Source organism: Halichoerus grypus, chromosome 11 (genome assembly GCF_964656455.1).
Source record: "Halichoerus grypus chromosome 11, mHalGry1.hap1.1, whole genome shotgun sequence".
Classification (NCBI taxonomy): Eukaryota; Metazoa; Chordata; class Mammalia; order Carnivora; family Phocidae; genus Halichoerus; species Halichoerus grypus.
The window spans coordinates 97,127,087-97,148,307 of record NC_135722.1 but is presented as its reverse complement, the minus strand read 5'-3'; the positions used below and the strand labels follow the sequence as shown (position 1 = coordinate 97,148,307).

Here is a 21,221-nt window from a genome sequence, read left to right as displayed (position 1 = left end):
CTGGTAGCCACAGCTAACTGTGAAGTGTCTTTCCCCTCCCCCTTCCCGTCCACTGCCTGGCTCCAGTCAGCCCCAGCCTCCAGCTGTGGGGGGCCCCCCTGCTAATGCTGGCCCTGTCAATGAGTGACCAAAGATTGCCGCAGTTCAGCCTCCTGCTGTTCCAGGGTTAGGGAAAGAGGGCACAAACTAAAGCCACCGAATCAGAACAAGGTATGTCCATCCCAAGGAGGGCAAATTATTTTCTGCTATGTGCCCCAGCTGGAAGCCTTGGGGGCTTTCTGCTCCCTCATTCAGCGAGGAGGAGTCTCGGGGATCCCTCTAGGGCAGGTTAAAGAGGTCCAGCCTAGCTGAGGTCAGCTCCCTAGGGCCTCCCCGGTCAGTCTCCTGGGGCAAGAGCTGGCTTTGCAAGGTAAGGATCCACTGTCCGCTGTGTTGGATTTCGGGGTGGGGGTTGAGATGAATGACTTCAACTAGGCTCAGTTTCTAGACTCCTCTTGGGTTTTTAGTCCCTCCTTTTCTTCCTTATTAGCCCCCTACTCCTCCAGAGACCCAAACTGCTATAGGATGGTGTGCTCAATAGTCTGTCTATAGCTTGCGCCCCCCAGTTGTACGTCAGCGGGTGGTGGTAGGGCGGAGCTACATGGATGGGGGCAAGATGATGATTCAGTGCAGGTTTCTGTGCTTTACCCTTCCCATGGCACTTTAACACGTCTTCTACCTCTCCTTAGAAAAGTCTGTGAAGCCTGATGCGCAGGGTCAACAACCCCATTTACAGCTCTTCATGGTAGGGCTTGGAATAGGGTGAGGAGGAGGGGTGATGGGGTAAGCCTGGGTCCCCTCAGCAGATATTTCCTGGAGATACTGAGACTATGCTGGAGGGCTCTGCGACCAAGAGGTTCACTGGGAGCCACGGAGGACTCAGGCACCTAAGGTTTTAAAAAAGCGGGCGGGCGGGGGGAGAGAGTGAGAAACCGTCAAAAACACCCTTTCAGAAGAGCCTTAAGGCCTAGGGGTGGAGGGTGGTCTAGGGGAGTCCGAAGGGGAGGGCAGGAGGGGGAGGGGTGTGTGTGTTGATGGTAGTGGAGAGCCCAGCTGCAGAGAGGAACAAAGCGGGCGCTGTGCAGGCGGGGGTGGGGGGGTCTGGGGGGGGAGGTGCTGCTATGGGAAAGGGTGGGGGGGGGGACCTCGGGCTCCAGCTCCACAAGGGCGTCTTCTCCGGCTGGCCTGGCAGGACGGGACGGGGGACAGGGGCGGGACCGGGGGGCGGGACTTCTCGCTCTCCTCCCACTCAGCGGGCTCCCAGGGAAAAGCAACAGTGTCCTCCAGAGCCCGAGGCCGCGGCGGCCGAGCCAGGCGAAGGAACCGGTGTCCCCCTCTCCCCGCGCGAGGTAAGGACGCTCTCTCCCACTAGGCCCGTGGGTCTCGCTGGCTGCGCTGCTGGGACTGGATAAGGGGAAGTCCCAGGGCCTGGCGGGAGCCCTGAGATCAGCTCTGGGCTGGGGTGGGCCCAGAAGAAACCGTGGGGGAGGAGGGGGCGCTCCAGGTGAGTGCAGTGGGGTGGGGGGACGGCCGAAAGGGGCTTTGCGGGGACGGGCTCCGCTGCTTTTCCGCCGGCCGCTTGCTTTTGCCCTCCCGAGCCTCTGTCCGCGCAGCCGCCAGAGGGGGCCCTCGCGCTCCTCTCCGGGGGGGACGCTGGTCCTTGCCCCATCCAGACTCTCCCGCGGGCACCCAGACGGCCGGCCGGGCTGACACTCGCGGGGGCTCGGCCGCCCGCGCCGCGCTCCTCCCACTCTGCGGCCGACGGCAGGACTGAGAGCCCTGCCCCGGGCGAGGGGGCTCCCCTGGGCCATCTCGGCTCCTGTCCCTGGCCAGGCCGCCTAGACGGACGAGGAATGTGTGCGCAGTCCAGCCCCGAGGCAGTGGGAATCCGGGAGGGACTCTTGGTGTGTTCAGGAGATGGGAGGCGCGTCCGGGGCCTTCCGAGCCCTCCTCCGAGGCCCCGCATCTTTAGGGGTCCGGGAGGCCGGATGGGGCACCCTTAGGGGGGTGAGTCCCAGGTTCTTGCCACGCCCGCCGGGTCCGGATTCGTATCCCTAACGGAGTTCCCCGAGGCGGGGGGCTGAGCCAGCCATCCGGGTTCCTCCGGGATGGGGAAGTGCGGGCGGGCGGCCGGGGGCGGCGGGGCCTGGGAGGGGCCGCCGGGCGCGGGGTTGCCGAGGCGCCCGCGGACGCTTCCGCCGGGGCTGGGGCGAGCGGGGGACCTGGCCGGGTGGCCGCGAGGCCCGGCGGGGGACCCAGGGAGCCGGGGCGGGGCTGCATTCTGGGCCCGTTAGCTCAGCCGTCCCGGAGGCTCCCGGGCTGACTCATCGGGCCGCTCGCACACAAACACCAGCTCCCCACCACGTCAGGCATCCCACGCAGCGGACACGCACCGCGCCCCACCCCGTGTCACCCACGCGCCCGCCCGCCGCGCGCGCGGCCCGGGACTCGGCCGCCGTCGCACGCGGGGCAGCCTTGCGCACGCCTGGACCTCCTCCCGCAGTCCGCGCGCGCTGCGCTCACGCAGTTCCCGCCCGCACACCCCGCCGCTCACACCCGCAGCCCTGCGCTCACACTCGCACCTCCCGTGCACCCTCAGCCCCTCTTCCCGCAGCGGCCCCGCGGGGAGCGGGCGGTGTCGGAGCGGCCGCCCCTTTCCCTGGCCGCGCAAACAAGCGGCTCCTTCTCCCTGCCCCGCCAAAGAAAGGCCGCTTGTCCGGCGTCCGCGGCGGGCGGGGCGGCCCAACACTGCGGCCTTGTCCCACCTGGCGGCCCTGGGCAGCGCAGGCCCAAGGCCAGCGAGGAGCCGCGCCCTGGCGGCAGTCCCAGCCCGCCCGCGACCTCGGAGAGGGGCGCTTTCCAGCACCCCCACCACTCCCCCATGAGAACCAGAGCCCCACTCTCCACTCCCGCCTCTCCCCGGCTCTGCCCCCTCGAGCCTCCGCCGCCCGCCTCTCGTCTTTGATCGCTAGCGGGCCCCGGCCTGCCCTCAGTCTCCCCTTTTCTTCCCTTCCCCTGGCTCCCCGCCCCTCGGGTTCCCCCTCCACGGCCCTCTGTACCTTCTAGGGCTGCCCCTGGCCGTCGTCCCCTTTACTCGACGACCTCTCTGTCCTGAGTCTCCCCATCTCCTTCTTTGTCCTCCAGGTCCTCCACCTCGCTGTCCCTCCGTCTCCACCCAGCTCTGCGTCCCCCGGCCTGTTTCCCCATCTTCTTCCCCCTCCTGTCCATCTCCCCAGCTCTCATTTCTCCTCATCCCTCAGTCTCCGTCCTTCATCCCGCCCCCCATCCCTGCGTCTCCCCTTCTCCGCCGGATCCTGCCGCTGACCCCTCATTCCCCCACCCCCCCCCACCCCCCGCTTCTCAAGTTCTCTCCGCCCCGGCCTTTCCACACCCCTCCCCGGCCCCCGCCCTCCGGGATCCCAGCCTCAGTTTCCTTCCCGTCCCGACTCCTTCCCCTGCCGGCGGCCCTTCCTCGAGGGCGGATGCGTGTCGGGAAAGCGACGGCGGCGGCGGGCGGAGAGGGTCCCAACTCGGCCCCGCAGGCCTCGGGCCGCGGCCATGCGACGCCCGGGGCGAGGCCTCGGCTGGTCCCCCCGGCCACAGGTGAGGGCTGGAGCGGCCCCGCGGGACCCCGGGGAGCGCCGGGCTAGCGCTCGGGGACTCGCCCGGGACCTTTGGCCGGGGGCCCGATTTGGAGCCTGGACTTCCTCCAGTGCCTGTTGGTTGCAGACCTTTTCGGCCCTTCCTCGGGCCTCCCTTCACCCTAGTTTGGGCGCCGAGACCCCGGAGCGGTGGCTCCGGACACCCACTCGGCGGAGAGGGCTGGGGGCGGGCAGATCCCGCGCGGCCTGGGTGCGCGCGCGTCCCCGCTGGGCGAGGAGGCCGGAGGGGTCGGGCCTGAGCGGGGCCACCCGCGGGAGCCCCGGCCTCGCCCGCCGCGGGGTCCCTCCCTGTTGCACGGCGGCTCCCGGCTCCCAGGCCTCTGCGGCGCTGCGCCCCGGGAGGTGCGGGAGGGCCACGGAGAGCCGGGGCTGACCGCGGCGCCTCCCTCGCCTCCCTCCTTCCCGGGGGCCGGCCTCGCGCCGCACGGGCCTTTTTTTGGCAGCGGGACCGGGCGGGGCGCTGGGAGAGGGTAATTACTGCCCGGGTAGTGGGTAGCCCCGTCCGCGGAAGCGGGTTGGCGGGTGAGGGCGCCCCGGGCCCGGGGTGGGGTCCGAGGAGAGCGCGCCCCCAGGTGGCGGCGGGGCAGCCCCTTTGTCCGAGCGCGGCTGGGACGCGCCGGTCGGGGGTAGCTTTCCACTCCACCTGGGTTAGGTTTCGGAGCTGGGCGCACAGCCTCGACCCTGCTGTTTCTCCATCTTTTCTTATCTTCTTGGTCTCTCCCCACACCTCCCTCCTTATCTCCCCCCTCCTTTCACATGATTATTTCCTTCTCTTCTCTCCTCTCATCACTCCTGTTCCCCATCAACCTTATTCCTTTACAGTCTTCATCTCCACTTGAAATTCTTTGGTGTAAATAAATGAACACGCCCAAAGCTGCCTAACAGGGTGACAGTGACGAATTTGACAGATAAAGGCGAAGTGACGTGTTCTAGATCTTGAAACCCGTACTAATGACTGGCATGTTTACGGTGCTTTGCGCTTCACAGAGGGTCATTTAATATCATAGCTGAATCTCCAATCTTTAAAAAAAAAACATGACAGTTTTATTGGGGCACCTGGGTGGCTTAGTGGGTTAGGTGTCTGCCTTCCGCTGGGGTTGTGATCCTGGGGTTCTGGGATGGAGCCCTGAGTTGGGCTCCTTGCTTGGCACGGAGTCTGCTTCTCCCTCTCCCTCTGCCCCCCCCCCACTCGTGCTCTCTGTTGCTTGCTCTCTCAAGTAAATAAATAAAAATAAAAATAGTTTTATTGAGGTATAACGTATATACCATAAAATTCACTTAATTGAAACGCGTGTTCAATAACTTTAAGAGTATATTTACAGAGCTGTGCCTGCAAGTTTCATCTTAGAACAATTCAATCACCCCAAAAAGAAATCTTGTGCCCATTTATAGTCACTCTCCATCCTACCCTTAGCCACAGGCAAGCGCTAATCCAGACAATCTTTTGTGAAAAAGTCATTATTCCACTTTTATAGAGAATGACTTGACACTCAGAGAATTTAAGTAACTTGTCCAAGATCTCACAGCTAATAAATAATAAAGTCAGGGTGAGAATTTAAGGCTCTTGCATCCCAGCCTGAAGCTTTCTTTCCACTAAACGGTGATGCCTTTCCTTCACCGTTATTTATTGTTTTATTTTCTTACTCCCTCTTTTAGGTAAACTCCCCATTCCCAACCCACTCTCTCACCTCTCTTCCCTCGGAGAATGCTGAGGGATTTCCCTGAGTGGAAGGAAACAGGACAGCCGGCTCTGACCCTGAAATGCTTCCCCATGGCCAGATCTCCTGGGGACGTGCCAGGCCAGCTTGGAGCTTGGTGTAGGTTAACGGCCCTTGCCTTCCCTCTTCCCAGGCAGAGTTGGGGTGGGCCCCAGGCCCTATTCCGGTTTCTCTTCCGCCAGCTTGGGTGGACACAGTGACGGACATGATGCCGTCCAGGTCCGGAAGGGTGGAAGCTGGGAGGGTAAAATTAGTAACTCTCTGTGGCTGAGGCCCTTGGGCCCCACTGCCAGGGTCAGACACTCCTTGGAATGCTGGCTTCTGCCCCCACTTCCTCTCCAAGTCACCCGCCCTGGTCGAGGGCTAGTAGAGAAGTGGAGGGAAACCCTGCCTTCCTGGGTCTCCCTCCTACCTTGAGCCAAGCTCTCTCGGCTGTCCCCAGCCCCACTTGAGCAACAAATGGGAACCTTTGAACCTTAGCAAGATGATCAAGGCATGGTGGGCATGCAGGCACACATGAGTACCCAAAGGTCCCTCACATTTCTCAGGCACCGAAACTGTGAGCCAGGGAAAAAGGGATGGGTGGGAAAAGTTCAAGTTCTGGTTCTGGAATCTACTTTACCCCTGGTTCTAAAGACCCAAGCTTCCTACAACACCAGATCAGATGAAGAACCTTAGAAAACTGTATTCCTGCTATTAGTCACCACTGAGGGGTTTTTTTGCTGATTGTCTGGGGGTGAGACTGCTTTCTGGGGAAGAGAAGGTGTAGGAGTTGAGACATACAGAAGGCAGGAATGGTTGAGTTTTGCCTGTGGTGTCTCCTTTAAGCAGACACCCTGTTGAGACCCCTGGGGGGAAAAGAGACAAAGGGAGAGGCAGAGTGGGAAGGGTACAGGGAGGGAGCTCCTCCTCAGCCCAGCCTGGGGGGGTATCTGGCTACCAGTGTCCCTGGGGGAGTTCCTTGGACCGGCTTCCCTCACTGAGGTAATTTCCCCCACCCTACCTCTGGCTCCAGATGTGTGAGGCTGCCGCCAAAGCCTGGCTCCTGGGTGTCAGAGGCAAGAAAGCAGAGAAATAGAGGCTGGGCCTCTAGGGGTCTTTGGGCTTATGGTGGCAAGGGCCAGGACTGTGTGCTGGGTGTCTGTGTGGGGCCGTAGATGAGGCACTGCCTCCCCCCTGCCCCCCCCCCCCAGCCCCGAAGCTCCTGAGCTACCCGCACTTTTTCTTCTGCATGAGCCTGCTGGGAATGAGGGTGACTGGTACTGCCCCCCGCCCCTGAGAACCTGGCCACAGAGCCTACTCCTTTCCCTTTCCTCCCCTGGCCTCCCCACCAACACCCGCCTTCTGCCGTGTCCCCAGGAGCTCTGGAGCCCCAGGACCATGGACGCTCTTAACAGGAACCAGGGAGGCCCTGGATGCAAGACCCAAGCAATGGTAAAGGTGAGTGGGGTCAAGGCCAGGGGGCAAGAGGGCTGTTGGAGAGGGTGGGTTTGGCTCCTCTCCCCACCTGTGGCCCCAGCCCAGGGATGAGAGCCCTTCCCCAGGTCCCAAGCCTATTAACAGCTAAGTCTTTATCTGAATCAGGTTAATTGGTTCACCCAGAATATACCCTTTGGAAGTCAGGAAGTGGCTTACAGATTGACCCTGGGCTGTGTCCCTCTCCTCGATCCGTGGCCCTGCCCTCCGTTGCGATTTAGTTTCACGGAGGCAAGCAATGGCCAAGGGGATGGCCACGGACAAGTCTACAGCGACAAGTCTGCATTGGCCCTCCTCTGCGGCACCCCTTCTCCTCCCCAGCACCCGCCTGCTCCCCTCACTTTCTCCTTGTTTCTGTCTTAATAGACAAAAGGGGCAGTTAAGCCAAGACTTGAGATAAATCCAGTGGGACGAGTTAGTGGCCTAGATTCAGATCTCATTACAGTTTAGTGTAATAATGCTCCGTGCAAGATTTTGTGCTGAGCCTTTCCGACACCCTCAGAGCCCTTTGGAGCCCTTTGGAGAGGGCAAGTGCCGGAGAGAGTGTCAGTGTGACTGGGTGCTCAGGGTCTGGCCTGAAGTCTCTCGTGATGCTCATCCCTCACCCCCACTACCTGCAGAAAGGGCCCTTGGACCTGATCGAGACAGGCAAAGGGCTGAAAGTGCAAACGGACAAACCACATCTGGTGAGCCTGGGCAGCGGGCGGCTCAGCACGGCTATCACCCTTCTGCCTCTGGAGGAAGGTAAGTCTGGAGGGGCGGCCCCCCTGCCACCCCTCTGTCCTTCCAGACACTTCTGCCCCTGATCCCAGGCGTGTGCTGGGGCCCTTCTGCCCTTTGTCCGCCATGTTCGCCTCTCCCAGATGCGAGGCTGTACCACCCCACTCCACCAGCTTGCCCCCCTTGTCCCGGCCCCCCTGGACTGCCTGGCCCTCTTTGGTAGATAATCTGGCTCCGGGACTGCGATTAAAGATCAGTTTAGAAATGAGGAGAGCACTGAAACAGGAGAGTCCATTGCTCTTAGCAACCAGTGTGGCCAAGAAGAAAGGGGCCCCGTTTCAGGGCGATGCCTGGTGTGGGAGCAGGTACCTGTGGAGCGGAGGGCCGGAGGGCCTGGAGTAGGGGCAGACCTCCCAAGATAAGGCCCTGGCCCGGCCCCCTTCCCTGGTGGCTTCTGCCCTGCCTGGCTTCTCCCCGGGCTGCACTTGTTGCCTGGGTGATTCTACATTCCCCACATTCTCCAAATACCAGTCCCGGGGGCTCTGCCAGGGGGAGCTGAGCAAGCTGCAGCAGGGAGGGGAGCGAGGAAGGGCGAGGGTTGCAGGTGCAGAAGGGGGGGGAGAGAAGAATGAGAGATGGCAGATTTGGAGGAACAGAGTGGGGAGCGGGATGAAGGAGGAAAAGGACTTGGGGGCGAGGAGTTGGAGGGACTAAAGGAAGGTCTGCAGAAAAGAAGTTCCCCTTCTCTGTCCATGGAGCCTGGATGCTCTGTGCCCTCCGGGTCCCCCCATCTGCAAGTCAGAGTTTTCTCCCAGAGTTCCTACCCCTGACTGTCCCCACCAGGCTCAGGGGGCCAAAAGGGGCGGCCGGTAGGAGGCCTCGACCCTTCGTCAAGGAGGAGGTGGGCTTATATTTCCTTTGCTGCCCTCCCCGCCCAGCCTCTGACTCAGTTTGCCTTCCGGCTTCAGGGAAGACAGTGATTGGCTCCGCGGCCAGGGACATCTCACTGCAGGGGCCGGGCCTGGCTCCAGAGCACTGCTACATCGAGAACGTGCGGGGCACCCTCACCCTCTACCCTTGTGGCAATGTCTGCAGTATCGATGGGCTCCCTGCCCGGCAGCCCACCCGGCTCACTCAGGGTAAGGCCCGCCGACCTCCCCCTCCCCGCCCCCCCCCAGCCAGAGGCATCGGTCTCTGTTAACAGAAGAGCCTGGGCCAGGGGCTGGGGAAGCCTGCTGTGGAGGTTGCCATGGTAACCGCCGGGGCCGGAGCCCGTGGGGTGCTCAGGTGCGTCTGGACATGCCTCAAGAACATCCCCAATTCCTCTAGCATCCAGATTTGTCTTCAGCCTGCTTTTCTTCTCCGCTCACCTCTTCGGAGGGGGGACATGGGGGGAGAGGTTCTGATGACCGCATTCAAAGGGCGGGGGGGGGGGGGGAGTGGCGCAGTGGTCATTAGTGATGGTTAAGGGAGAGCAGTTGGAGCGACAGTGAGGACAACCCTGGCGTTGCTCCGTGATGCCAAGAGGGAGTCGGTCTGAAAAGACTCAGAGGTGGAGAGGGAGGCCAGTACCCCCTGATGGGGATGGAGCAAAGGTGAGAGCTGAGGACCCGCTCACTCCGGGTAAAACACCATTGACAGTAGCTTTGGGGTCATGAATATGGTTACCACCCTGTTCCCCAGAGTCACAGGCCATTCCGTTGTGTCAGGTGGCTCTGAAAACCGGGGCCCCTAGTTCCTATGGTGACCGGGCAGTTTAGGGGTCGGCCCAGGTGGCACTTCGACAGACCAGGTGTGTCTGCCCTGGGCATCCACTTACACAGTGAATCGTCACATTAGGGGAGTGAGCAAAGCAGGCTTGGGGTGGGGGGTAGAGGTGGGGTTGATGCGAGGCTGGGAGCTGTGGGCCAAGCCTGGCTCTGAGCGGGAGGACTAACGTCCCGCCACTGTTTTCTGGGGACTCGCTCCTCTTTCCGGCTGGAAGCTCCTTGGCAGTGGAAATCCCACTCATTCTTTTGTTTCCCTCTGTCCTTCTGTTCACATCCCTTAGGCTCTCTTTAGATGCGACTCCCTTCACAGCTGACCCAGGAGACCCAACCTTGCCCTACTCCTTTCTTCCTGCCCTTGGGAGCGTGAGGGGGACATGTGGCTTCAGGGCCGCAGGTCCACCAGTGGCAGCCGCAGCAAGCAGGCCCTTGCCTCTTCTGGGGCTTCAAGTTGTCTGACTCCAGATGAGAGGAAGAACCCCCATAAATTGGGGCTTTGGCTGTGATGCCATCTGGTTCTTTTTTTTTTTTTTAAAGATTTTATTCATTTTATTTATTTGCGAGAGAGAGAATGAGAGAGAGCACGAGAGGGAGGAGGGTCAGAGGGAGAAGCAGACTCCCTGCTGAGCAGGGAGCCCGATGTGGGACTCGATCCCGGGACTCCAGGATCATGACCTGAGCCGAAGGCAGTCGCTTAACCAACTGAGCCACCCAGGCGCCCTGGTTCTTTTTTTTTTTTTAAAGATTTTTTTATTTATTTGTCAGAGAGAGAGAGAGAGCACAAGCAGGGGAAGCTGCAGAGGGAGAGGGAGAAGCAGGCCTCCCGCTGAGCAAGGAGCCTGATGTGGGACTCGATCCCAGGACCCTGGGATCACGACCCGAGCTGAAGGCAGACACTTAACTGACTGAGCCACCCAGGCATCCCTATGCCATCTGGTTCTTGACAGTCCCATTCAACCTCCAAGAGAACATCGTCCCCAAGATTTGGGTGTGTGGAAGTGAGCTAGAAGAGCAGCAAGGAGAGGGAGGGGCAGAGTTCAAAGAAGGCTAGAGAAAGAGCCCAGCCCTTACTCCCCCAGCCCCAGATCCCTCGCATCCATGGGCAAGAACACGTGTGTTGTGAGCAGGGTGGAGGTACGGATGCTCTGTAGGGCCCTCGTGTGCAGTCTTTCCAGAGCATCATTTAGCTCCCTGAGAAGAGGGAGGGCCTGGGTCAAGATGGAATTCTTAGGCATTTCCTGTGGCCCGGGTGACCTCTAACTCTTCCCCAGCCAAGGGCCCACCCTGCCAAGTATGTACCCTCCCACTCTCTTCTGACCCTAAACCCCCTTCCCTTTGGCTCCCTCCCACTCCCATAGCCTCCTTGTCTGGGCTTGCCGTCTCAGGAGCTTGGCGGCCCTGGGAGGGGTATGCAGAGGCACAAAGGAGCGGGTGTTCTTCTCCCTAGCACTCCCCCTCCCCTGGGCTCCCGGGAGCTGAGGCTTTCCTTGTCTCATCTCTGGAGCAAGGCACCAAGCCCAGCCCTGCCGGGCCCCACTCCGGACATTCTTGGGAGTGCGTTTCCCTGGAAACTGGGTGGCTCGGGAGGGGGGGGGATGCATGTGCTATCCCTGTGTGTCTGTGTAACTGGAGTGTGTTTATAGATCTCCGGATGTGTTTGTGACTCTGGGCTTGTGTATCGCTGTTTGTGTCTTTCCTTGTGTTTATGGATCAGCGTGTTCACGTGGGGGACGGGGGTGAACTCAGGACTGATGGTACCAAAGGGTCCATGTGTGCAGTGCCAGGTGGGTTTGAGAACTCACTGGCCCCGTGCCTATCTGTGGGCATATGTACAAGAGGATCGTGTTCCCTGTCTTATTCCCCTGCCCCAGCCTTATAGGAGGACCCTCCTCTTTGAAAAACAGAGGGCTACCCTACAAAGAACAAGGAGCCCGTTCTGGCCCGGCTAGGCCGTCCATAGATGCATCATTCTGGGCACCGTGCCAGCCAGAGGCAACTTGGGGAGGCACATGTCATGAGGAGTAGAGATGGCAGTGACAGGCTCTTCCAGCAGGACCATGCCTGGGCCCGGGGGGGTGCGGGGAGGGGAGCAGGCAGAAAGCAGACGCCAGCCTTTAGCTTTCGCTAAAGCTGCGGACACGGCAGCGTGACGTGAGGGAGCCGAGAACGAGCCCGATCCCACCTCCATACCCCGGTGTTCTGGCACATCACACGCTGTCCTCTTTTCTATGGAGCAAGAGGTAGAGCTGGGAATGTGAGCAAGGAAATAGGAAGGAATCTCAGTCGGCCAGGCTGCCCCACCCTGGGACCACAGCGCCAGACCACATGAAAGCTCTGGGAGGGGACAGACCAGGGGAAGACCCAGAAAGCCACACAGCTCAGGGCCCAGGCTGTCTAGACAGTAGGTCCCCATCCACTCCCAGCATTCACTGCCAGCCCAGTCTCCACGCCTCCTTCCCTCCCTAAGCCCCTCATTGGTGGGTAGGGGCTTGTGTGAAGGCCAGAAGAGGGGGGCTCCCTGGAATGTGGCCGGGGAGCTGGGCTTCCTGGGTAATCCAGCTATCTCCCTCTGGGATCCAGGACACTGAGCCTCTTCCTCTCCCACCCAATTGTCAGTTATCCCTTCTGTAAAATGGGAGCAAAGCTTCCAACTGTCCTCTGCTATAAGATAAAGATCAAAAGAAGGAGAGAAAAAGCAAAAGCGTCTAGCTGCTCCCTTCTTTGCGCCTGCCTCCTGCCCTATTTCTCACTGGCGGGCATCCTCCGTGTCTGTCTGGGTCTGTCCAGCTGGCTGTCACAGTTTCCAGACCGATGAATCATTCTTCCTGAGGAGATTTTTTTCTTAAAGCCTTCCCCTATTTTGCATTTAACCCTATATGGTTCTTCCATTTTCCTTCAGAAGGGGTGTGAGATACACGTGTGCGTGTGAGTGTGGAGTATGGCAGTGTGGGTAGGTGTTTAGCAAGGGTGGAGAAATCCTTTCTTTCTCTAAGGAGGTTGGCTTTTGATTTCAGAGTCTCTCCAGGGACTGAGTGAAAGGATGTCTGTGCCTGAATGAGTGTGTAACTAAGAGGGGTATTATGTGGGTGAGAATAAGCGTGTATAAGAGACAGGGTGTGTTCGGCTGGGCTGTTTGTGTGACTCGGTGTGCACAGCCAAGGCGGTGTCTGTGTGGCTGGGCAAGTGTTGGTGTGTATCAGAGAACGTGTGTGAGGCGTGTGAGCTCTGAGCGTATAGAGTGCGTCTGAGAGAAAACAGTGTGTCCCTTAAGGTTCTGGTGTCCAGAGGGCGGGTCTCTGGAACAAGAGGAACTGTCTGGGGCCCGCGCTAGGGGGTGGGTACTAGGGGGTGGGTACTCGCCTGGCCCAGAAGCCCAGCCGGCCCCTGGGGGCTCCAGAGACAGGTGGCACTGTGTTTTCCAGATGGGAAGGTGCCTCACTGGGGTGGGAGAGCTCTTCGGAAGACTAGCACAACTGGTGGTGGTGGTTGGGAGGAGGTGGGGTTGGCTTCTGGAGCCCCAGGCGGGTGGAGCAGTGCCTTGGTCCAGCCTGGGTGGTGGGGTGAGCCGAGCTGAGCTGCTGGGAGTGTGGGGAGCAGGGTGGTGTTTAGGACGGAGAGGGGAGCCAGGCTCAGTGCTGCTCACATTGCACAGAGCACCGCCTAGGCCTGAACTCCCAGCCCAGGACTGACCCTGTCACAGTGCCCGCAGGGAGGGCCGGAGCTGGACCTAGTGACCTAGCTGGAGCCCTGGGAGCCATGGAATGTCAAAGCCCAACCTTTGCTGTCAATGAGGACAGCCTCCTCATTCTGTAGATAAGGGATCTGAGGCCAGGGGGTGTGACTGGCCCAAGGTGACCAGCCAGCCGGGTTTGAGGCTGGCCCCTTCCCGGGCCTCGAGGGAGGCCAGCCACAGAGGGCTGTCAGTGAGACCCTGCTTCTCACTCCTGCCTCCCGACGCTTCACCCTCTGGCCTCTACTTACCTCTTACCTTTCCTTCCGTCACCTCCCCCCGCACCTTTCCTCCCCGTCTCACTTATGCTCCTGCACCCCGGACTCGGAGTCCCCGGTCGGTCGGCTGGCCGCCCGCATCGTCCCGCCCCGCCCTCTCCATCCCGCTCCCCTCGCCTCTCCTCCATCACTTCCTCTTCCCCTCCTCCTCTCCTTTGTCCCTCCCTCCCTGGCTCCCTTCCCCCGCCGGTGGCCGGCCCGCCCCTCCCCGGGCCCTGGCGGCTGCTGGCTGCCTGGCGGCTAGCTGCTCCGAGCCCGGAGCCCGCGGCGGGAGGTCGGCCCGCGCCCCCTCGCAGGCCCGGGGCGGGCGGGGAGCCTGGAGGGCCCGAGCTAGCGGGGGCCGGCGCTGCGGAGGTCCGGGCTCGGCGGTGAGTCCTCCGCGCCGCCGGCCGCAGCTCCCGGGCAGCGGGCGCCGAGGGGCTGGGGCTGGGGCTGGGGCTGGGGCTGGGGCTGGGGCGGGGGGCTGGGAGGGGCTGGGGTGGGGGGTTGAGGGCGCGACGGCGGGTCGGCGGGGGGCGGGGTGGCCCGGCTCCCCTGGGGGAGCGTGGGGGGGGGCTGTGAGACTCGATGGTCTGTGTGCCCTGAACATCTGTGAGTGGGAGGTCTGGGCTCGGGGCCACTCGTCGGCCGGCCAGACCTCATCTTCCCCCCGCGCTCGGAAGTCCCCTCCATGGACCCGCCTCCGGAAGGGGTTGAGGGGGCCTGACGAGGATGGGGGAAGCCCGTGCTGGGGCTGAGAGGGGTCTCTGATGGAAGGGCGGGGGCCCTTCCTCGCATCTTCCCCTCACCCCAGCCTCCCTTTGGCCAGTCCATTCTATTTGCGTGGCCCGCTGAACAGTGACTGTCAGTCCGTGAGTGTGGGAGCAGGTCTGCCTGCCTGTGTGTTTCTGGGAGCGGGTATGTGTGTGAGCTTGTAGGAGAGAGTGTGTGCGGTGTTTCCCGCCCCCCCCACCGTGTCTCTCAGAGATAGGATCCGCCCTCTCCTTTGCCCTGTTTGTTTTTTTCACCTCCAGATGTGCAGCTTCTCCACCCACCTGCACACACACACAGCTGGGCCCTGTGCCCCTTTGGGGATGGGGGGCACCGGCCACAACTTTGCCTGGATGAGAAGAGGTTCTTGGGTTTCCTGAGTGGGCTGACCTTTGGAGGTGTGGGGCAGGAGTGGACCGGGAGAGGAGGATACCTCCCAGAAATAGGCTAACCAGGCCCTTGGGGCAGTAGGGACCAGAGTTGGGGCAATGCCTGGGGCCCCTGAGTGCAAATAGAAAGTTAATTTGGGCAGGACTGAGCTGCTCTTGAGTCCTGTTGCCCTCCTGCCCGCTCTATTAATACAGATTCAGCTCTGCTGCATCACCTATTTATAGCCCAGAGGCGGCAAGGCCACACCCCCTCTGTGGAGGAGGCTGAGGGGTAGAAGAGGGGGGCAGGGAACTCTGAGCTACAGAAGCCAGGGCCGAGGGTCTTTGGGTGCCCACAGCCTCCTTGGGTGGGCCTGGCACGATGGGCTGGAATCCACTCAGACTCCCCACCTCAGTCCCAGACTGGGCTATGTGATCAGGCTCCCAATCCTCCCCCACCAAACCCCACCCCACCCCACCCCCATCAATCTAGGATTGAGTGGGTCTGTCTAGACCCTGCGAACTCATCATTAATTAGCTTGTTAAAGGGCTGAAAGGAGGGGGAGGGGCCAGCAGGGCTCTTTCTGAAACAGCTGTGGTTGTAATTAGGTGGAAGTGTGGCTGGCTATTATTTATTCCGGTTATGATTACTCTGGCATCAGCTCCTCTGATTGGCGGCTTGTTGGGGAAGGCTCCCTTCTCTCCTAACCATCCATCAGTCTTTAGAATTGTTGGTGCCCACCCGCTTGGGAGGGCCTCTGGGTGTGCCAGAGCAGTGGGTGGCTTTGCCCACTCTGGTTATCTGCCATGGGCTGCTCAGCCCGCTAGCCCCTTCCCTACCGGCCACGGCGACGCCTAAGGTCCCAGCACTGGGCTCCGGAGCTTCTCAGTGGGGGGCCTGCCACAGTATCCACGTGGCCTGGATGCCCCTTGCCCTTGTGGCTTGCCTGAGCTGAACTGTCTCAGCGTCCAGGAATGTAGATTTCCCTGCCGGTCTTAGCTCAGACTGGCATGAAGCTTGGGGGGTGCCAAGTGGCACCAGATTGGGTCAGTAGGTTGGGGGCAGGGACGTGGACAAAGTGGGAGGGTGGTTGCAGAGAGCACTAGGGCGCTGGCGTCTCCCAGCACAGCATCCTTTGTAGGAATCCTGTAGTGTGGCCAGGAGGAGGAGTGCTGTGAGCCAGGCTCAGGCGCCCGTGGGCACACCGGCAGCTGTGCACACTCTTGGTGCCCCTGGCTACATTTCTGGCTCCCACACACCCTCCCCTCTCCAAGTAGTCACACTTACTGGGCAGGACTGGGCTTGTGTCTGCTGCCTGGGAATGTGCTTGGCTGAGGCAGGGCCCATTGGCCCTAGGCTTGGCTAGATTCCAAAGAAGACCAAGGAGCAGGAAGATGGCAGGCCAGAGGGTGCTTTGTCAGAGAGAAAGAGGGTGATGGCTCTCCCCAGGCCACACGATGATAAGGAGGATGATAAGGAGTCGGAACCAGGAAGCAAAATCTGCTTCCTCCGGGGGCATCTAACTGATTCATGGTTTTCCCCTGTCCCCTCTCTCGGAGCTTTTTTTGATCCTGGAAATTGCTGCCTCTCAGATTGACTTTTCCACCCAAGGGGCAGATAGATGGATCACTGGTACAGGTTGGGGGAGGGGGACGTGGGTGTCTGTGTTCTCTGAAGAACCCTGTTCACAGGACACCATCACATACGTTGTCTTTTTTTTTTTTTTTAAGATTTTATTTATTTATTTGAGAGAAAGAATGAGAGCGAGCATGAGATAGGGGAGGGTCGGAGGGAGAAGCAGACTCCCTGCTGAGCAGGGAGCCCTATGCGGGACTCCATCCCTGGACTCCGGGATCATGACCTGAGCCGAAGGCAGTAGCTTAACCAACTGAGCCACCCAGGCGCCCACATATGTTGTCTTATTAACTCTGCAAGGTTTGTGGTATTATCCTCATTTCTCTACTGAGAGAACTGGACTCAGAGGGGAGGTGACTTCACCTGAAGATCTCACCACTAGTAACAAGAGTTCGGACTAGGAGTCCGATCTTGGGACTCACAAACCAGTGCTCTTTCCACTCTGCCCTGTCTTAAGGCGGGGTCAGGCGGGGTCCGTGTAGACCCCGAGTGCAGGGACCAGGGCTCTCTGGAGCCCGCTAGTGCTTTGGGGTGAGGGCTGCCTCAACCCTCCCTGCCCTTCTCAGCATTTGCTTTCTCTGTAGGCTGTATGTTGTGCCTGGGCCAGTCCACCTTCCTCCGCTTTAACCACCCAGCCGAAGCCAAGTGGATGAAGAGCATGATTCCGGCCGGGGGCCGGGCCCCAGGGCCCCCGTACAGTCCTGGCTCAGGTAGATGCCCAGTTGGGGCCGGGGGTTGGGTTGGTGGTCCTCCTGGATGGTCCTCCTCCCTGCCCATTCCAGTTATGCTTGCAGTGTCAGGGCAGGACATTACCCACGGTCTGGGCTTGCTGCCACCTGCCATTGGGCCACCGGTGGAGAATGCCAGGCAGTCTGGCTACTGGGAGAGATCCAAGAAGTGCTGCTTGGCTGGGATTGGGGAATCATGCGCCCCTGGGACAGAGGGCTCTGGCAGCCCCACTGTACTGGAAGATGCCACCTCAGCGTCTGGGACCCTAACCACTAGGTGCCTCTTGTGTCACCACCAGTGAGCCTCATCCTTGACGGTGGCCTTAGGGGGCAGAAGGAAGCCTTAGGTCGAACCCCTGCAGGCGCTGGGGGGTCCCACCTGCTGGTGATTAGGTCCTCGGGCCCTGCCCCTCCCCCAGACTATGCCAGCCCGTTACTCGGCAGAACAGCTGCCGTTGGTGTGTGACTTGTTGAGCCCCAGGGGAGAGCTGGTGGTTGGTGCAGGGATCTGGCACCATGCCCCTCAACCCAGCTGCCTGGGGGGGGGGAGGCTGGAGACGGCGGGGCCGCCAGTGAGCCCCGCGCCCGAGACTCTGCGCGTTCAGAGGGCTGTGGGATGACAGGTGTCAGTGTGGTACTGGGACAGGTGGACGTGGACGTCAGGTGAGCCCCGCAGGAGCCTGGATTCCCAGTCCACGCCTTGGCTGGCTTTACTCTGCTGTCACCCTCGCCTCGTCACGCCACTCCCGCAGCTGTCCGGGGCGGTGGTTTTAGGGACTTCTGGCTGGTTGGCGAGGCCTGGGGCGGGGCCCAGGCAGGCTCTCGCTGCCCTGGCTCAATGGGCTAACAATTGGAGGCACCGAGCTGCCGGCCTGGCTTCCGGGGGCTCCCAGCTGCGCCGGGCCCTCCCTGCCTCCGGCCGCACAGAATGGCGCGGGACACCCCTCTCGCCCAGCGCTGGAGGTTTGGTTTGTGTTTTTTCCCGGGTCTCCGCTGCTGTGCTGGGAGGCCCTCATGTCCTATTAGACTGGACCCCCCCCACAACCCCGAACTTCTGGCCAGCTCCACAGCGTGCCCCCGGCCCCTTTACAGAATGTCCATCTGCCCTTCCTGAACGAGAGGGATAGGAGGTTGGGGAAACCAAGGCGGGGGAGCCTCTTCTTGGGGTGAGCCCAGCACCACTAGGCCTAGAAGTGGCTGGCACTGTTAGCAACCCTGTCGCAAGCTGGAAAACGTCAGAGCCAGCGAGCAGCGCCCGTCCCCTTCCGTTACAGAAAGGAAGGCAACTGAGGGCAAGTGATTTAAGGTTGCGCAGCGGGTCGGTGGCAGAGAAGCACCCAGATCACCTGGCTCTCCTAGCCTCTGCTAGGAGAAGGCCGGAGAGTGCCCTCATTCTCGTGCATCCTTAGCTCCCGAGGGTTGAAGGCCAGGGCCTGAGGCGTCTTTGCGTTTCCCCCCAGCAGGGTCAGAAAGCCTGGTGAATGGCAACCACAGCCCACAGCCAGCAGCCCGGGGCCCCTCCGCCTGTGCCAGCCACAGTTCCCTGGTGAGCTCCATTGAGAAGGACCTGCAGGAAATCATGGATTCACTGGTGCTAGAGGAGCCTGGAGCTGCAGGCAAGAAGCCTGCCGCGACTTCCCCACTGTCGCCCATGGCTAATGGGGGGCGCTACTTGCTGTCCCCCCCAACCAGCCCTGGCGCCATGTCTGTGGGCTCCAGCTATGAGAACACGTCTCCAGCCTTCTCTCCACTCTCCTCACCAGCTAGCAGCGGAAGCTGTGCCAGCCACTCACCCAGCGGGCAGGAGCCAGCACCTTCCATGCCCCCGCTGGTACCTGCCCGTTCCTCTAGCTACCATCTGGCCCTGCAGCCCCCACAGTCCCGACCGAGCGGTGCCCGCACCTCTGAGAGCCCCCGCTTGGGCAGGAAAGGGGGTCACGAGAGGCCTCCCAGTCCTGGCCTCCGAGGTCTGCTGACAGACAGCCCTGCAGCCACTGTCTTGGCGGAGGCCCGCAGAGCCCCCGAGAGCCCCCGGCTGGGTGGACAGCTGCCCGTGGTGGCTATCAGCCTGAGTGAGTACCCAGCTTCCGGGGCCCGAAGCCAACCCACCAGCATTCCTGGCAGCCCCAAGTTCCAGCCTCCAGTCCCTGCTCCCCGAAACAAGATTGGCACACTCCAGGACCGCCCTCCCAGCCCTTTCCGTGAGCTGCCGGGCACCGAGCGGCTGTTGACAACCAGCCCCTCACGCCAGCTGGTGGGCCGAACATTTTCCGATGGGCCAGCCGCCCGCACCCTGCAACCTCCCGAGAGTCCCCGCCTGGGCCGGCGGGGCCTGGACAGCATGCGAGAACTCCCTCCACTGAGCCCGGCTCTGTCCCGACGGGCGCTGTCCCCCATGCCCACCAGGACTGCTCCAGATCCCAAGCTCACCAGAGAAGTGGCAGAGAGTCCCCGGCCCCGGCGCTGGGCCGCCCATGGGGCCTCACCAGAGGACTTCTCACTGACCCTGGGGGCTCGGGGCCGGAGGACACGGAGCCCCTCACCCACGCTTGGGGAGTCCCTGGCACCCCGCAAGGGCAGCTTCAGCGGCAGGCTGAGCCCAGCCTACAGTCTGGGCTCTCTGACTGGGGCTTCGCCCCGCCAGAGCCCCCGCGCCCAGAGGAAGCTGTCCAGTGGGGACCTGCGGGTGCCTGTCACCCGGGAGCGGAAAAATAGCATCACGGAGATCAGTGACAATGAGGACGACCTCCTGGAGTACCACCGGCGGCAGCGCCAAGAACGGCTCTGGGAGCAGGAGATGGAGAGGCTGGTGAGCGGATGCCAGGGAGGCCGCCGCCGTCCATGGCGGGGTCCCTGCCAGGGCCTGGGCAGGCCAGCTGGCCGAGTGGGAGGGGCCCTTGGAAGGGCCTGGGCTTCTCCAGCTTTTCTACTTCCAGGAGGCACCTTAGTGACCTGTATCTCAGGGGTCTGGTGCCCTGAAGAACTTTGCTTGGAATCTCAAAGGCTTTATTTTAAGTTCACGTTAATCTTGCTTTTCTTCTATAACACGGCATTTGTTTTAATGTATAAATTAAATTTCGTGTTATTTACCTGAATATAACAAAGCTCTAGGAAAATGCACCACATTTCTGGTGAGGCCTGGCACCTCTCAGTTGGAGAAGCGGGTCTTAATGAGGAGGAGGCTGAGGCCCAGAGAGGGGAATGGGTGTGTCCGAGGTCACACAGTAGTTCGGGCAGAGCTGGAATTGGAATCTCCTGTCTTTCCAAGGCTCCTTTTTTAGAAGAGCCCCTTGTTCTTTAGAAAAGTTTCTTCTTTCTTTCTTCTTTTTGGTCTTTTGCAAATGGGTGGGAGCTGCTCACCCTGGCCCAGGCAGGACCATCTGGGAAGGTGGGTGGCAGGGAAGGGCGGCCCCTGGCCTGACCCTGGGCGGGACCGTCGATTGTGATTGTGTGCATCGGCGTGGGTGCACACGTGTGGCTGCATTTGGGGGCCGGGTGTGGCTCTGGGCAGCTGTCCTAGGGACAGCGTCTGAGTTGGGCAGGGGCCAGGATTCCCCGGATAGCGCAGGGAGCTCATGGGGGCTCTGGCTGGTGTGTAGACACTCGAGCACACGGACAGGAGAATGGATTGTGAGTAGCACGGGGTTACTGGGGGGCCCAGGGACCGTGGGATTGGTTTGAGGAGGAGAACCAGAAATGAGGAGGTTTGTCTGGAGAGCTTTTCAGAAGAGGTTGGGACAGCTTTGGGTGAGGTTGAGGGTGCGGGCCAGTGTGTTTGTGTCGCGGATTGGGGGAGAGATGAGGCAGGATCCCCAGTGTTTTCTGTCGCTACATCTTCTTTTCATTGTTGCCTCGGCCTCGAGGAGCGTGCTTGGACCACCCTGGGGGCTCATCCTGGATAGGGAGCAGTGAGTCTGGTGAAGGCAGAGTGACGGGCCCAGCCTCCCCACCCCCAGGCGCAAGCACACACCTCACCACCAGCCCTGACCTGCCCCTCCTGCCACTTTAAATCTCGGAGGCTCCCTACCCTGCCCCTCCCACCTCCCCACAGGCTGCTTATCTGGGTCCTGGGGCAGGGGCGGGGGCACTGGCCCAGCCTCCTGGGTGCCGGAGGCTCTGTTCCTGGTTTTGTTTTTGACATGGAACTGGGCAGGCAGCAGGAAGGAAGCTGGGTACGTGTCTGGGGTCACGGCCACACTGTGCAGTGAGAGACACCTGAGGTTGAGGTCTGGGACGGGGGGCTTCAAGGCTGGGGTGCTGTGGATGAGAGAGGGGGCCACAGGTCGGGAGCACGATTGCACCGTCCCTCCTTCACTTCATGGGCCCCTGAGAGGTATCTGGCTGGGGCTG

At 61.2% G+C, this 21,221-nt stretch overlaps 1 protein-coding gene across 18 annotated transcripts in view; it reads left to right on the top strand.

The window, feature by feature from the left end:
- Positions 1–186: 186 nt before the first annotated feature.
- The window catches only part of PHLDB1 (pleckstrin homology like domain family B member 1), a 44,628-nt gene continuing 23,593 nt past the window's right edge, over positions 187–21,221 (top strand). For 3 of the 18 annotated variants that reach the window (XM_078058893.1, XM_078058895.1, XM_078058889.1), the window contains exons 1-6: positions 3,464–3,642; positions 6,779–6,859; positions 7,516–7,639; positions 8,584–8,754; positions 16,728–16,853; positions 18,332–19,680. In XM_078058893.1, coding sequence (XP_077915019.1) covers positions 3,598–3,642; positions 6,779–6,859; positions 7,516–7,639; positions 8,584–8,754; positions 16,728–16,853; positions 18,332–19,680 — 1,896 coding nt within the window. In that variant the 5' untranslated portion in view covers positions 3,464–3,597. Of the gene's footprint in view, positions 211–1,276; positions 1,389–3,461; positions 3,643–5,357; positions 5,519–6,778; positions 6,860–7,515; positions 7,640–8,583; positions 8,755–13,559; positions 13,758–16,224; positions 16,444–16,727; positions 16,854–18,331; positions 19,681–21,221 lie in introns of those variants that run through there. The other 15 variants (XM_078058894.1, XM_078058890.1, XM_078058891.1 and 12 more) reach the window with 14 other exon arrangements.